This window comes from Rhipicephalus microplus, chromosome 2 (genome assembly GCF_043290135.1).
Source record: "Rhipicephalus microplus isolate Deutch F79 chromosome 2, USDA_Rmic, whole genome shotgun sequence".
NCBI classification, from domain to species: domain Eukaryota; kingdom Metazoa; phylum Arthropoda; class Arachnida; order Ixodida; family Ixodidae; genus Rhipicephalus; species Rhipicephalus microplus.
The window spans coordinates 263,718,381-263,735,555 of record NC_134701.1 but is presented as its reverse complement, the minus strand read 5'-3'; the positions used below and the strand labels follow the sequence as shown (position 1 = coordinate 263,735,555).

The window sequence follows — 17,175 nt, the reverse complement described above, 5'->3', positions numbered from 1 at the left end:
GTTATTCGTAAACATTTTGAAGATAAATTAAACCTCATTGTACCATATTTAATGCATATCATCAATTTACTATGCCAGCACATGTCCAAAGCAAGGTGTCTCCACAATGAAATGTTCAAAGCGGAGTAAAAGTTTGCTATAACATGATAGGGGAGTAAATCTTAGCCTGCTTTAGACTATTGCAGTCAAACACCAAGTCTTATTGATAAAATTACATATATCATTTGTCAGATTATCATGGTTACTACGATTTTCATGGCATGAGAATGCAACCATTCAGATTGTTTTTGTTGTCTATGTAAACTGAAATTTCAAAGTGTAGAGTTCTTGGACGTGTGTTATGTTATGTTTTGAACATGTGTTTCTGTGTAGAGATCACAGATTATGGAGGCAACATGTAGTGCGCGCTACTGCACATTGAAGGCTTACGCACAAGCTCAATCAATGCTTTCATCGGGCACTTTCTTGTCACAGCATTTGGAACATTCCACCGTACTAAACATACTATAGTAACGTTATGTAGTACGTTTGCATTTGAAGTTATCCAGGGTGTCAAATGTTGCTGGTTAATTGTGCAATGCTTTGGAATGCTGGCCAGGACAACTGTTGATGCATTTGCCGAGCCATGTTCGGATGACACCACAACATTTTTGTCCTGTTGGCCTTTCATTGCGCAGGCCGCAGATGCTGCTGGCAGGCATGAACAAGTTTTTAGAGCTGCTAAACATCACGTTCCGCAGGGACCCCAACAACTACAGGCCAAGGATAAACAAGCTCAACTCTGTGAAGGTAACATTCCTTAATGTGGTGGCAGTGCGCACTTGCCACATTGTTGCACACATAGTCCTCACTGATTGAAATGTGACATCAATTTTTTTAGTACATTGACTGCGCTAAGCAATTGCTCATAACTGCGTCATATCGCCATGAACCTGGCATCTAAAGGTAATGCTCCCTCTGATGTAATTGTTCGAGTCATAATTATGCCGGTATGACACAAACTGAAGATGAGGGTGTCAGGGCACGCCTGACACACTATTTGGAAACTCGAGATGTTTGTGCTGTTTGATACTCCTGCATACTGAGCCACCTTTGACAAATTATTATTAACGAGCATTGCCTATAAGATATTTTAACTTGATTTTAAAGTGAGGTTGTGTGCTGATCACAGTATTCAGGTTCAATCTACAATTTTTATGGTTTTCCATAGACCCCTTGTGAGGTTTCAGAGGTCAAGCAAGTATTGTAGGCATCTGAGAACATTAGCGGGGCGCACATGACATCCCGACTGGCACTTTGCGAGGAGCCCTCTTGCTCTGTTCTTAGCTGCTCTGAATGCGGTGTTGGCTGCTTACGTTACGCCAGAAGTGCTTTTCTCTCTCTCGCTCTCTCTCTCTTTTTTTTTTTTTTTTTTTTTTTTTTTTTTTTTTTTTTTTTTTTTTTTTTTTTTTTTTTTTTGAGGAGACATGTTCAAAGCACCCACATCGTTTCATTCATCACCACCTGCAGGTACCCCTATTTGAAAACAGTGCGTTCAGCACCACCGAAGCATGAGCACATGTGGTCTCAGGTGCAGCCCCGCTGTGGGGGCACTAGTTTCTTATGTTATTTAGGTGGGCATTTCTAAGTCATGCAAAATCATTCTGAATGAATGATGCTAACATTAATTCAAAACATTAGAATGCATTATAGCAATTACAATTTACTGTAAAAAAATTTGCAAACAAAACTCTCGCTGTCAGGGGTCCTTATAAACTAAAGTATGTGCATCAATTAGCCCAAAATTTTTGTTGTTCCATCTGTCAGTTTTATATTCTGTATAACCCTAAGCAAGAGAACTTGAAATGTGGATATAAATCGTTGTGCAAGTGCTAATATTCAGAACATCTGTGTCACGCTCGCATTCAGCTTTCTGGCAAAGTGCTTTGCATTGCCACAAGTGCTTTTTTTTTTTTTTTTCCTTCAGGATGATTGCCTCGTGCCACTCTGTTTTCATAGGCAGTGCTTTTCTGTGGATTCAAATCAGTAGTACATATTTGATTTAATCTAATGTGGAACCACCGGTGCACATAACTTTCAAAAATTTCTGACAATTTCTTATAGAAGTTCTTCAAAGCTGTCTGAAATTCAATATTTGCCAGCTATGTGGTGCAGGCAATGAAAGTAGTCTCATGTCAAAGCAAACATTGCTCTTTTAATTTCTCAGTATGGAGTCACCGCTCTGCTGACACCCCTTGCCGTTATTACAGGACACAGAACAAAAGAAGAGTGGCAACTTCTTTTTCCTCGAGGATTAAGAGACCAGCTCAGTTGGGGAGAGACACTGCACAGCTGCCATGGAGTGCCACGTGGAGCGCACAGCCATTAGTGTGAAGGAATAAATCTGCCATTTGAAAAAGGCAGTTTTCCAGAAACAAGCCTCACTCTTGTTGTAGTCCGCCGCTATGCAGATAGGGTGTGACGTTCTTGCAGCATCTGCGGGCAGTTGCAAAAGTGACAATGTCAGGAATTTGTGTTTTTGCGTACCTTGACCTCTTCTGTGCAAAACAAACATTTCCAGAACCATAGGTTGGCAAAATTCGTGGAGCTTATGAGGACTCCGACTCGCCGAAATATTCCTGAGCTGAAGTCGCTCGGACTCGCACTCACCTAAACATTACTCACCGAACCCAGACCCGCGGCTTGATCAGAGTCCGAGTGAGTCCATTCACCTGTAGTTAGCTTGTTTTACCATTGTCAATGCTTTTAAGGTCAATATATTCAGTAATTTGTGTTCTTGTTTGTACCTCTGGATGCATTACCTTCAAATACAGGTTGGGGGTGCTCGCAAACCAGTAAGGTCACTTTCTTGAAGGAAATGGCAACATAAGGTACATTTATTAAGAACTAACCTGGAGAAATTGTCAAAGGGGGCGGGGGGTAATGCATCCCTCGACTTAATTTGCGCCTATGATCAATAAATATTGGAATGGTGTATGAACGACACTGCTTTGAAATGGGTGCGAGTAAAAACATGAATCCAGGTAAGGATGATAGTAAAGTTGAAAATGAGTAAATAGGGCTATAGGGTGGAAAAAAAAATAGCTCAGACTTGCTCAAGGAATGTTTCTTGCACTTATGACTTACCCCGATACATACCGAAGTTTCGTTTGGCCTAAATCACTCACACTCGCGAAGATTTTGTTCTAATGGACTCGCTGAGAGTCTGAGTAAGTTCGCCCCGCCGCAGTGGTCTAGTGGCTAAGGTACTCCACTGCTGACCCGCAGGTCGCAGGATCGAATCACTGCTGTGGCGGCTGCATTTCTGATGGAAATGTTGTAGGCCCGTGTGCTCAGATCTGGGTGCACGTTAAAGAACTCTAGGTGGTCGAAATTCCCGGAGCCCTCCACTACGGCGTCTCTCATAATCATGTGGTGGTTTTGGAATATTAAACCTCACATATGGAGTCTGAGTGAGTCGACTCGTGAATGAGTTCGCCGATCTATGGTCAGAACTTGCTTTGTTAGATGTTTGGTTTCTTTAGAATTAAATGCTGCTTTTTATCAATAATAGAAGGAGGTGGCATTAAGGGCTTGTTTTTCTTTAAGACACGATATTAATGAGAAGAGACAATAATGCCAAGAAATGTATAGACGAAAGCACATCTATCTTGCACCCAGGCGCCTTTGGCGGTATACCCTTGCTCCCAGAGAAGTCATAATTTGTTTGGAACTTCCAAGGCGCACCTCGCTAGCATGGCATGTAGTGGCTCTGGTAGTTTAAACTGCAAAAAAGTGCCAGTTCATGCTGTGCCCGCTTATAAAATGTCATCTGGGTACCACTGCGCTGTCATCTGATGAGACAACAGTCAGCACAAGAGGAAGAAATGGCTGAGCACTGCCTGTGAAGTTCACAGCGCATCGCGGGAATCGTGCCGGTGTGGTGTTTTGCTATTGCACAGATTTTCGTCCACAACGGAAAACGCTGAGATCGGCTGCCCTATAGGATATAATCACAATCAGTAGGAAAAACTACGAGCTCGGTGAAGTGTACGAGTAAATATACTTATTGCGTTTAGTCAAGCGCAACTCCAGCTGTTCCACTTTACAGCAGCAATTTGTGTGCAATAAGCCTGTAGTGTGCGGCACAAAACTATTGCCATACTCTTTCGCAGGCCACATGTCAATAATAGGATATACATATTACGGCTCACGCGTGGATGCACGCGCTGCGCATGTTTAGTACAACTGTAACGGCCTAATATCACGATTGAAAAAGATGTGCACGGCGCGGAAAGCATGGCCTTCGACTCGGCCGAACTGCGAAGTGCCTTGACTGTCACTAGGCGAATATAAATGTGCTTTCGGCCGGCATCACTGTAGCTATTTATAATCTTGTTATGGCTGGCACTTTCGCACCGCGTGTGTGTTCCGACTGTCCGGCAGGACTGGCAATTGATACACATGTGGTGCATGAGCGTAAGTTAGAGCCAGATTCTAGCGCTACGTTGACGCCGGCTACAGAACAAATTCTGCCTTGTCCCAGTTAAGGCACGCTGCAGTTAACGTTTTTCGCGTTTCTTTCAGTTGGATAATACGTACCTGATGAAGTTGCTTCCGCAGTCTGCTATGCACGTGCTGCAGACGTTCCGAACTGTTGAGAAAGGTCTCCTCGACGTTTCACACGAAGTCAGCATAAAATTACAGCACAGGAATAGCGTGCAACATGATTACAGCTGCACTCGGGTTGTGAAGTTTCGCGTTTGATTTGCAGAGCGTCTGCTCGCGTGGCAGTTGAGAATGTTGCTTTGCCGCGCTTGCAATAGATGGCGCCGCGCACTTTTCAATATGGCAGCAAGCACTGAGCTCGCTGTGTTCTGGTGTATAGGGGATGTTACTTGTAGTAAATATTATGATATAAATGTGAAGTAAAATGGGCACCTTTTAAGTTCAGTCTCTTCTGGTGGCAAGCTGCTGCTGGTGGCAAGGCTTGTGCAAATATTCGAATGAATGTTACAGTATTAAAATTTCCTTCAATTTGAATTCAAATTATTGAAAATTTCGAAGTATGCAAAATGAACAAACAGGTATATATTAGTCCGCATGTCTCTAAAGGTTGTTTCATTACAATGAAGGGGTGCCATCCCGTGAAAGCATTTAATTAAATAACTTAATCCGCATGGGATCCCCTGTAAATGTGGTTTCTTTGCAGTGAAGGGGTGCTAAGTTGTAAAACCATTTACTTAAAAAAAATCCGCACTGACAGAATGCCACACTTTTGTTAAATGAACATAATACCCCACATTGATGTTTATGTGTTAACATTAAAAGCTTGTTGTAGGGACTTATACGCTCTAAGTGTAGTAAGTTTTAAAACGTAGCATATTTCTTGCAGGTTATCACTCGCATTCTACCGAAAGTCAAATCCTACTACTATATTCAAAGCTTTTTCTGCTTGCTTTGAACCAAAAAAATGGCATTTGCACAGGCCTTGTTTGAACGTTTAAAAATATTATGCAGGTTACTTAGGTCATGGAAAATACGTCCATTTAATCTTTATGATACGTGATACACTATTCAATCGAAATTATTCTACCAAAATTGTTATTTGCTTCGAACCTCAAGTCCACTATTCCGACAAGCATAATCTTTTTGCCCCTTTCACCTTGCTCACATTTGTATCATAATCGCTACAAAGAACACCTCCTACGGTTTCATTGGCATTATTATCTGTTATTTTCCATCAATACTTTTTATTTCTAAATACACATTCAGTCGAACTCTTTATAAAAGACCCCAATGTAGCCCCGCCGCGGTGGTCTAGTGGCTAAGGTACTCGGCTGCTGACCCGCAGGTCGCGGGATTGAATCCCGGCTGCGACGGCTGCATTTCTGATGGAGGCGGAAATGTTATAGACCCGTGTGCTCAGATTTGGACGCAGATTAAAGAACCCCAGGTGGTTGAAATTTCCAGAGCCCTCCACTACGGTGTCTCTCATAATCATATGGTGATATGGTGATTTTTTCATAATCATATGGTGAGTTAAAACCCACAAATCTATCAATCAATCAAGACCCCGGTGTAAGAGACAAATGATATAAGAGACACCAGTGTGCCTGCATAAAAATATAATACGCATACGTGGTGCCCTGATTATAAGAGACGGCTCATATAAAAAAGACGAGAATCTCTCCTCGGTGCATGACTCTCTCTTGAGAGGGTCAAGTGTATCTCAGTCCTCAACAAATTACCTCAAAATATGAGACATCACAGGCAGCAAGGGTGGAAAACTCAAGGTTAAGAAAACACTCCTAACAGAAAGAGTGGCACGATTTGGCATTTTACTCAATTGCCACTGAGTGTAAATGAATAAGATTTTCTTGATCTTGATTAGCTGTTGTGCAAACTGCGAGATGGGTTGACCCACAGCTATCTGGGAATTCAATCTCAATCTGATATGGTTACAACTTAGCGTACCCCACGTGATGTCAGTACACTGCAACTCCAACTTGAAGTAGTTCATCCTCGTAGTCGGGTATGTGTTTTTTTTTTCCTTTACATGTGTAATGTAGTCAGCTGTTTCAGTGATCTGAAACTTATGGCAAATATAAAAAGCACTACTTACTGTTTCACTTTGCTTTACTTGACTTCCATGTCTTTCTTGATGGGCCCTGTGTCTTTTTCTTTTATCCTTGAAAAGTTTTTGATAGAAAAAAAAATGAGTTAATAGTAGTAGCTAAGCTTACGATACAAGGTGTTTTACTAATTGACATGTGTGCCAAAAAACATGCCCTGAAAATAAACATTGATAACCGTGAAGTTGTGATCCACTGCACTTTGATTCCCACTTGTAGGTTGGCTATTTGTTCAAAGGAAATCTTGAAATTTGGCTTGACACACCTTTTGAATTTCCTTTGCCGTGTGGTAAGCTTTCTTTTGGCAGTCCATGTTTGCCTTCTTTAGCGCAGATATCTTTTTTCTGGCAGCAAGCAATTCTGTTTCGAATTCTGATGCCATCCTAGATGCCTCTGTTTTCCACCTGTTTAGAAGAGCAAGGTAAAATATGTTGAAACAAAAAGCCGCCTGCACCTTCCCACGGGGAGAACTCGAGTAAATACGTCGCAGAGTTGTGGGGGTATTGCGTTAATGTTGCATAATTGAGTATGGGTTGGGTATGGATGGATGGATGAAAGAACTTTATTAAGGGGGCACGTGACGTGAGCATGCGCAGTGGGGGTGTCAACGATACTTTCGACACCAAATTTCCAAGTAGGTGCAACTATAAAATGCTCCTTATTTAAAATGTGTGAACTAACTAGACACATGCATGTGCTGGTGCTTACAGGTGTGTGCAGCTGTTATCCTTCATTTCGCAGTCTTGTGCAAAAGTAAACTTCCAGGTAGCTAAACAGTGCAGTGCTCCTGTAAACAGCATAAAAATGACCATTCAGTTTTGTTAAATTACTGTTTAAGCTCTAGTATACAATGGAAAGCACGAAATACACTCCAAAGAGCTCAGCTAGCAATGCATGCTTCTGATATCTCTTTGTGCTGTGCACTTCGACAGCCAGTGCACCGAGCTGATCAAAAAGACAGCGATATAGGCTACATGCGCTTCCAGGACCCAAATTTCATGCGATACATTAATCAATGGGTATTTATTAAGCATGTGCAAATAGTAAATTTTAGGTTTGAAGCGAATAGTGATTCAGTTGAATCATTTTGAATAGTATGTATCACATATTAAAAAAATGAACACCTTTGTCATAGCCCAGCTAACCTGCACATTAGTTTTTAAAATTAAAGCAAGGCAAGTGCAAATGTCATTCATTTAGGTTCAAAGGGAAGTGGAAACTACTTCGAACTGTAGCAGGATTTTACTTTGGTAGAATGCAAGTGACAAACTTTAATATATATTGTTCAAAAGTTCACCATACATAGAGCATATAAGCCAGTATAACAAGCTTTTAAACTAAATAATAACTATGAATTTCAATTAGGGTAATATGTAATAATGTTTATTTAGCCGGGAAATTGTGCTTTGCGGCATTGCGGATATCCATTGGGTAGCTGTACTCACGGCATAGCGCCCCTTTTCTGCAGTGAAATTAGCTACAGAGGGGGGTTATTTGTTCATCTCGAATACTTCAAAATTCAAAATAATTTAAGTTTGCTTCAAAGCAATTTCAAATACTGTAATCATTCAAATATTCAAAGTTGTCAACTATTTTCACATGTCTGTATTTATTATTAGTAAAAAAAGCCAGCAAGTTTGGAAAGCATACTTGTCATTCACAGCCTGCTGGGCTTGTAGCAGTGCCTGTGCATTCATTAGTTTTTTTTCAAAAGTATCTTGCATCTGTTGCAACTTCATGCTGTAGACTATTTTCTCCTGATCGAGTGCCTCGGTTAGGGCGGTCACCTGCACGTAAGGTGAGGTCATGATGCACAGCAAACAACTCGTACTTAAAGGGACAAAGATCAAAATGCTTTTCGCGTATTAGTAAAGTACAATTTCACAATCCCGAAAAAATATTACTCTTACTGCGGCACGACACTTGGTGAGCAAGAAACTGCGCGAAAAGAAACTGCAGGTGGAGACGACACCATTAGATTCCCTCACCAGACGTTGAGATGTCATAAATTTTGAGGCGTCTACTGGGCCCTACGTACTTTATAATTGATAAAATTGAAGTACATTGTCATCAGTGGGTGCCATAGACTTAGCATAGGAAGTTTCAGAAAATTTCATCGAGCCAATGTCGCAAAAGTATGAAAAATAGATTGTGGAACTTCTTAAGTCATGTGCGGAGATCACGGCGTGAAATTCAAATATGAAACTTCAACCTTGCTTCTATCCGCTAATAATGAACTTTTGGCAGTGAAACTTACGGCATTAGAGTTCTCAGAGTGCAGTTTATCAATCTAAAACAACTCATTGTATCTTTTTAGTGTTCGTTAAACGAAATTGTGACCGACCTCGGCAGGGTGTCTCTTTCGTAGAGCGATACACTCCGCTTCTAGTGTGTGCGCTTTTCGGCGAAGCTCTGCCGTTTGGTGCTCAGCTTCAACCATCGATCGCTGCAGTTGGTCGGCGTGTTTGTCGGCCTCCTGTAATAAATTCTGGAGTCGTTGGATCTCCAGCTCCCTCTGCTTTATCTTGAAGGCGCTTCTGCGTGAATGAAAGCTTGACTAAGCAGTGACACCCGAGACGGTTGCAGACAGGTATTTTGACGAAATTACCCAGTTGGGCAGTAAGGTGGTGATGAGGCATGAAATGACAGCCTGATATATTGATTGACTGAGGTTACTGAGTCAAAACTATAAAGGAGCAGCAGCGACTGAGATATTATGGCAATAAGGATGTGAAAGCCACCATATGGCTGAAGGGCATGATAAATTACCCACAGTAGTTATGTGGGAACATTGCATTTGTTACATTAAAAAAGGAATAATATTAGTAGTATTGTTTTAAATCTACTGCTGTGAGCCATGCCGATCTACTAAAGAGAAAGTGTCGATTCACAGCAATATTAGTATGATTGGTGAAGCCCCCTTTCCTACAGTCTTTTTATAAAACGCAAGCATGCTCAACTGCACACCTTTTTATGTAGGTACAGGCACGAGTAAAAGTGTGCAGACCATGGGATCGCGTGGCAGAAGGCATCGACGCACTGTCTAGCGACTTGACATCTGCTGCAGTGCACAAGCGCGTCCAGTCGTATCAGTTGGCCTTTCATGTCGCTCTTGTCTGAAGCGGTTAGGCCGCTCGCAGCCAAAACGACAACTGGGTGCCGCTTTCTTTGCTCCGTCGAATTTGTGCCAATATTTTACATAGCGGCTGCAACGGGGCCGGCTCAAGCGCCAGGCTAAGGTTTGTCTCTTTAAGCTAGTATTGCTCAGCTAAATTAAGGGATAGCATGACCAACCATGCTTAATTAGATTTGGCTGCACTTATCTCGATACATCTGGGTGTAACGAGGCTTACCTTAACACGAAAACAGGAAGCTGGACTGGACCTAATTAAATTTACCTACGCCTGACTTTATTAGGTGATACCATGCTCAACTAGGTTTGATTAGTTTCGGCTACACTTACATTGATTCAACTAGGCTCATTAAAGTTTAACTTGGCTTAACCTGACAAAGCAAGCTCGGCTGAGAACGCTTAATTTTATGTTCTTGGCTTCATCAGGTTGTGCGATGCTAGCTATGCCTAGTTATGCTAATCAACTGGTGTAAATAACGTGAGCCCGGCACATGAATCGGCCCCGTCGCAGCCGCTGTGCAAAAGAGCAGCACAAAGTCGATGGAGCAGAGAATGCAACACCCAGTTGTTACACTTGGATCGTCATAACCCTGCCAGACAGAGTGACACGAGAGGCCAACTGATACAACAAGATGTGCAGTCTCGTCGCTAGATGGCGTGTCGATGCCTTCTGCCAAGCGATCCCGTGGTCTGCAAACTTTTGCTCACGTCTGTGCATGTGGTGTAAGATACAGCAAGCAGTAAACTTTCATACAATTTTTTTATAAAGCATGCTCCATATGCAGTAGACTATCAGTAAATGGAAATCTGTTAAACAAAACTGTTGCTTAGATGGAACAACTGCCTCTCATATGATTGGTTTCATCCCTGCATACTGTAACCCTATTTATCTCCCAGTAAGCAGAACTCCAGTTAAATGGAACATATATTCCCAGTCCTTTCAGGTTCCACCTCAAGAGAGTCTACTGTAGTTGCTCAGTATGTACTGGCAGGCTAGTTTGATTTATGTGATAAGATGGACATGCAAGTTTAGAAAATGAGGATTAACCGAAAAAACACAAGCACTGAACGTCCAGCGCCTATTTTGCATGTGAGTGTGTTCAACCTCATCTTCTGAACTTGCACTGCTATTCTTAAGTCTGCATAGCTTAGTTCTCCTCGACTTTCAGCCTTTCTATATGCACGGCTGTTTCAGCCATGCCTGCCTGACCACTTACTGTTTTTCTTGGTGTAACAATTTGTCCTGCAAAGAATCTGCAGTGAGTCGATGTTTCTGGCACATTCTTTCCGCCTGCATCAGAGTCTGGCTAAGTGCCAGAAAAGCAGGGTCTCTGTTCAGCCTCAAGTCAGCCTGACGTTTCTGAAGCATTCCAGCCTCCTCCCTCAGTCTGCTGTTTTCTTCGGACAGTTGAGCTGCAAGCGACTGCTGCTGCTGCAAGGCCTGTAAAAGTTTACCTTAATTAAATGTAATACTCGGTGCTATCATATGTTGAGCACAGTGTAGTGTAGTGTTTAGAAACACTAGTGTTCCGTGTCTGTAGATATTTCATTACTGCATGTGATGACACGTACCAGAAATTTAAGCACTTTATGCTAAAGTGTGCAACACAGGGATGTGTAGGCGTCATTTTTATTAAAAAGAACATGTGGAAGGTAGACATAAAAAGTAGCCGCCATGGCCGCATGCGGCATGGCACCACAGTGAAATGTGGAGAAGAGAGCGTTGCCGTTCTATTAACTATCTGTACCCCATTTTCAGTTTCATCTTTTCATTTATAATATTCTTTTATAATTAAGAAACTTTTACTATCTTTTATCCTTACTTAGTCAATGCGCATGTCTTTTCACCTATGATGATGATTGCTGCAGCCCTTCCCTTCGTAGCGGGTGGTCAACGGTATTTCAGGATCTTGGCCAATTAAAAAGCCCGACAAAAGTAATAATAATAGAAAAAGAAAGACACGTAGATCTCCGTTTGGTGCGAATAAAATGTCTGCATCTACAGTGTCATGGCTGCCGCTGTACCATCGAGGCGCGTGCTACCATCTCTCCAGACACCTTTTCGTAGCAGCAACCGCTTCCCAATACGGGTGCTTGTCCGGTTTCCGGAAACCCAGCACTATTGAGAGTCTGCGTTCAGCTTCGTCTGGGGCGTTGCCCGCAGTCGCAGAGTTTTGTCGGTTTTCTGCAACTCATCAGCTGATTTGAAGCGCACTGGGGTGCAGGCCTGGGATATCAAGCACGACGTGATGCATGGTCTCTTCTGTGCAGTAACACCCCGGGCATTTTGTGTTCAAGCTTTCCGCGTACTTCGCCCATAGGGCATGTGTACGCAGCACCCCGCTGCGCGCCTCAAACAGCAGTGCACCTCCCCTGGAGTTGTCATACGGGGGTTTCTTCTTGGCGATCTTTTTGCTCACACAGTAGGTCGTCAGTGCCGACTTCGCCAGAGCCTGTGTGTGCCACCTCCTTCCCCATTTTATGTGTTGCCAGTAGGCTTGTGCGAATAGTGAATTTTTGGTCCGAAGCGAATAGCGATTCTGATCGAATAATTTCGAATTGAATTCAAAAGGTATGTATGACATATAAAATAAAGAGGATATTTAAAATGACCTGACTAACCTGCTCAATATTTCTTTTGAATTTTAAATAGGGACTCTCACTAATGCCTTTTTTTTTTGTTCAAAGGAAGTCGAAACAACCTTGAGTAGTAGTTTCCATCATAACAAGCTTAATGAAATGAATTAATTTGAGGGTAAAATGTTCTTTTAAAGGGGCCCTGCAACACTGTTTTAAGTAGCCATGGAGCCAGTAAGCATGCTTGTTGCCTCACAAATTTACCGCCGAAAAGTTTCTAGAATCAGTTTAGTATGAGCGAATTTCCAAAAATTTGTCACACGCTGCGATTGCCTTCTCTCTTCTTGTCCCGACGAAATAGCAGGAAGCTAAGCAGGGAGGAAGGGCACAACAAAATAAAATGCTTCCCACGCACCTCGTGACCTTGAGCATCTTTTTTTTTTTTTTTTTTGAATACGCGGCTTTTCAGTGCGATCGCGCACGTACTCGGGGACAAGCGGCAGCCCCGGTAACAACGAGCGCCATGCTCAAATCAGCCAGTGCCTGTGACTAGAGTCGTATAGTCTTTCTTGGCTGTGGCAAGTGATTTCTGAGCTTCTGGTGTCATTTGCCGAGGAAAGCAATTTTTAGCTTTGAAAGTTTATTGTGAATTACAGACTACGTGCTGCGCTACAATATTTGCCTCGCGTGTTCTAGGTAGCCTCGACTCCCGATCGGCAGCGTTCTCTGACCACGCTCAGTAAGTGTTGCAGGGCCCTTTTAAATTTAAAGGGGCCCTGCAAAACATTTTTTACTAGGTTTTTTTACTGCTTAGCAACCCTACATTGCAGCGAAACCACCTTTACAGGTGGTGACATGCGGATTAATATACATTTATTATTTCATTGCGAATACTTCAAAAATGTTCGATAATTTAAATCCGAATCGAAGCGAATTCGCATACTCAACAATTTGTTCAAATATTAAAGGCATTCAAATACTCGCACAAGCCTAGTTGCCAGACAGATTGGCTTTTCTGTATGACTTTTTTGTCTAATGGCAGAGTTCTCTGCCAAGCATGAAATTAGAGAGGGTAAAGTAAGTTCATTATAACCTCCTTTTTCTGATATCGACGTTCTTGTTCAAGCCATAAGACAAACACACACACATGAACATGATACTGCATCATGTTTATGCAAAGACATTATACATGTTATGAGTGAACATGAGTTATGAGTGAATAATTAGTGATCAGGGACAGTCTACCGAATGTATTCTGTGATCTCCACCAAATGTGGCAGTAATTTAGCTTTCACATCATGCAATTCTTGAAATGTCATCACCTCAGTGCTCATGTGAACCAAGATTTCCACTGCACTGATATTCAGAACAAAAATTTCATGCACAACCTGTTTGGATCTTCACCATGCAACTTCTCTCTTGCTATGAAAGTGTTAGCCCGCACCTGCTGAAGCTGTCCAATTTGCTTGATCAGTTCCTTTATGCGTTGGTTTCCTTTCTCGCGGAACTTTTCCACCTGCAAGAATTGTTGCCAAATTCGGATGAAATCAAGTGATGTACACGTTTGCATGAGGAAGAAGATCGCGATTTTTTTTTTTCCTCCAAATTTTTCAAGTACACGGTGGTTTACCATCAGCACTGCAACTACCAAGAATCCTTACAGTTCCAGGCTGGCAAGGCGAACGAATTTGTAGACCTCCAGTTTTACACAGTAAGCATTCATCACCTCATTTGCTGTATGCTGAGCAGCTTCCTCCACCACAGCTTCGAGCGAAGTTCTCAACTCCATAACTTCATTTTCCAGCAAATCGCTCCTCAGCTGCGCTTCTTGTTTCTCAAGAAGTGCTCGTTCTGTCATGTTGACACTTTCCTCGGCGTGCTCCAGTGCAGAGCTGAGTTGCTCTTGCAGTGCCTTGCTGTAAATTAATAGAAACAACTCAGCACGTAGCTTATCTGTACTGTACCCACAAACCGAAACGTGACCTCTAAACTTCTATTCTAACAGCTGTTGCTGCAAGTATGGTTGTCAAAGGTAATCCTATTTTAGATTTAAGTGTTTGAGTTGAAATTATACTCGCATCACACGAACAGGAGAAGTATAAAACGAAAGTATGCACACTGTTTAGCACTGAATTGTTGCATTTTGATCGATGAGTATTGTACATGTTTATTTATTCTGATAGCTTCTAAAAGTTCACTCTCGCTACCTGTCAGTTGCTAATGTTAATGGTGTGCAACGTAGGTGCATACACAAACCTTCGATTCCTATAGGCCTTCAATTCTTGTGAGTTGTTAGCACTTTCCATGCAGGACTTAGTCAAGTGAGCTTCAACTGCTGCGAGCCTGAAATCACAGCATCATGGGAATCATTGCACTTGTGAAAATAGAGGTCACAAAATTGTGCTAAAGAACTAAAAAAGAGAATATGCAGTCAATTAGCACCTTGAAATGGCTTCTGTCCGCTCTTCTTCTGCCAAAACTAGTTTCTCCTGAGTTTGTTGCAGGTGCTGCAGGACCTCATCTAGTTTTTTTTCCTGAAGTTCCAAGCCATTTTACACGTCATTCACTTGTTCTCGCTAAGCCTCACTCAATGAAATGTAAGCCAGCACATTCTAAACATTTCTAGAAACACACTAATAAGAGATAAATTGTTTGTTTAAATCTTTAGAATGTTGCAGCATGTACATTCTTCAAATTTTTTAATATCTAGCAAGCATCAATTTGAAGATACAGTAGTTTCTGATATCAGCAGAAGCAATGAGATGAGTCATATGATAATTGACATTGCATCAGCTCCCTAATTATATCATCATGCAGACAATTCTGGTAGTGTGTATGGATCTCTAAGCAGATGGTGCTCGCACATGAATGCGCTTGCACATCATGTAAAACTTCTTGTTACCTCTCGCCTATATTAGGCACGTTACTATGTGCAGTGGTCAACAATCACTAGGGATCATTAAGAAATCGCAAGGGTGTACTTATAGAGGAGTGATGCACATAGTATGACTGATACAGAATGTCAGACGCATGCATGTTCACATTTGACGTAGCTTCGCTTACCTTTTCCTGAAGCTGGTTTTCAATAACATAAACTGGTTCACTGTAGCGTGCCATACGCAACTTCGTGGTGTGAAGATTTTTCTGGGCCTCAAAGAGCTCACTTTTTGTTTTTTCCAACTCGCGGAACGTCTCCACATACTTATTTTCACAGTCGCTCTTTACCTAAATGATAAAACACATGACTTAGCTTTCAGCAATGTTCATAAAAGTATGTCTTAGCACAATATAAAAGTGCTTGACCCACTTACTTTTTCTACACATTGGTTAAGGGTATCTCTATCAACAAAGTCTTTTTTTTCCTGAAAAAAATTGGGAAGTTATTCACAGTCAGTGACATTCCCGAATCACTTTATAACTGCTTCATACCTCTAGCTGACCTTCGAGGCGTTCAATCTCTTGTAGCGCTGTTTGAAGCATTTTGGACGTGATATTTTTGTCCTGCAAAAGTAGTCATCATCCGTATGAAAAAGGAGAGAGAGAGAAAAGAAAGGGTGAGATAGGGCTGGAGATGCGAAATTAAAAGCATACTGTAACATTTCATCACAGCGAAAGGGAGATTCAATTAAACGTGCCTCTGTAACTGCGTCCAAATGAGATTGAAGGTCTCTTAAAAGTTGATTGCTATGGGGCGGGTCTGACGCTAAGTTTTGTTCCACTTGGCGCCTCAGATCTCGGTGTAGGCTGAAAGAAATAAGCTCAGTATAAGGGAGCCCAAAGCACAAACACAGCGCCATAATTACCAGCGATTGTTATCGACTAGTATGAGTGCTTCCTTCTTGAGTGCTTTTACTTCATTCTGGAAAAAAAAAGAACGAGGGGGGGGGGGGGGGGGGGCAAATATGCTAGGTAAGAAAAGTACTATTGGAATACAGCGCACACGCGATTCTCACTTTACCTTAAAGTGTTGTACTTCGGTGAGTATATAACGCAGCAGGGAGTCATATTCTTTAAGGTATGGCTCGAACGTCCTGAAATAAATAGTGATATGCATGCATATGAACGAGACAAAGGCATCGCTAGATGATTAGCTCACCTAAGCGACGCTTCTCTGTAACGTCGCCGATTTATATCCATGATAGCGAGTGATGCGAATAAACATGAAATTCAGCTAAAATATTTTGTTACAACGGTCGTACGACTCCGCAGGTTCGCACTATCAGCGCATGAAGGAAGCGTGAGAAATGACATTTAAACAAGCCGCTACTACGTTCGCCATTGTTAAACAAACGAAACCAGCCGACCGAAGCGCCGATACGGCACATACGCTGAATCACACAATACGCGACAATTCAACTAAATCGAGTGTTTAATGTTAGCGTTGTTTTACTTGTCTCGTTGTTTCATGAAGCGATTCTATTAGCAGCAATAAGTGTCTGCACTTCCTACGTTCAGCGAGCAGGGTTTGCGGATTGGTGGGCGTAGCGCGGTAGTCGCCTTGATCCGGACCATGACCTACTACACTCCTGACCTGTTCAGATAGCGGGGTTCCTATGGGAGCGCGTGTCCCCGCTCTCGTTCAATCGCTCGCCGTAGGTGGCGCTACCTATAACCTGTTCGTCTGCTACTTTACGGCTGTTTGGACGGCGCTAGAGTAAGAACGGCTGCATTCCGTGATGAACAGCCGGCATATATGTGACTATTTTTTCACTTAGATGACTGGTCAAGTAAGCTGTTCAGTGTGACGAAAAATTTATTGCACACTGGTGGACAAATGCGAGAATCCGTAGACTTACATAGTGTAGGACAGCATATGTGATGTTGCGTCCATTTAATTGCAAAGAATTTGTG

At 42.2% G+C, this 17,175-nt stretch overlaps 2 protein-coding genes across 2 annotated transcripts in view; one reads left to right on the top strand and one right to left on the bottom strand.

The window, feature by feature from the left end:
* The window catches only part of pix (ATP-binding cassette sub-family E member 1 pix), a 28,994-nt gene extending 26,577 nt beyond the window's left edge, over window positions 1–2,417 (top strand). Inside the window, exons 15-16 of the mRNA XM_037421073.2 lie at window positions 678–789; window positions 2,250–2,417. Of these exons, the coding sequence (XP_037276970.1) occupies window positions 678–789; window positions 2,250–2,297 (160 nt within the window). The 3' untranslated portion in view covers window positions 2,298–2,417. The remainder of the gene's footprint in view (window positions 1–677; window positions 790–2,249) is intronic.
* LOC119169246 (sodium channel and clathrin linker 1-like) lies at window positions 2,339–16,612 on the bottom strand. The gene is made up of 17 exons (XM_075880755.1): window positions 16,421–16,612; window positions 16,283–16,355; window positions 16,128–16,183; window positions 15,960–16,068; window positions 15,754–15,825; window positions 15,636–15,686; window positions 15,388–15,549; window positions 14,767–14,858; window positions 14,581–14,667; window positions 14,051–14,240; window positions 13,769–13,840; window positions 10,965–11,188; window positions 8,959–9,151; window positions 8,265–8,401; window positions 6,880–7,018; window positions 6,605–6,670; window positions 2,339–2,475 (listed from the first exon to the last, which is right to left on the bottom strand). The coding sequence occupies exons 1-17, from the start codon at window positions 16,459–16,461 to the stop codon at window positions 2,443–2,445; spliced, it is 1,797 nt and encodes a 598-aa protein (XP_075736870.1). The 5' UTR covers window positions 16,462–16,612; the 3' UTR covers window positions 2,339–2,442.
* Between the last annotated feature and the right edge of the window lie 563 nt (window positions 16,613–17,175).

Bases quoted from the DNA above. Each gene is read 5' to 3' on its own strand.
- LOC119169246 (XM_075880755.1), bottom strand. From the start codon at position 16,461: ATGGATATAAATCGGCGACGTTACAGAGAAGCGTCGCTTAG. The intron at 11,189-13,768 runs GTGCGGGCTAAC...AAACTTTTACAG, and splicing joins AAATTGGACAGCTTCAGCAG to GCCTTGCAGCAGCAGCAGTC. The intron at 9,152-10,964 runs GTAAGTGGTCAG...TCATTCACGCAG, and splicing joins TTGTTACACCAAGAAAAACA to AAGCGCCTTCAAGATAAAGC.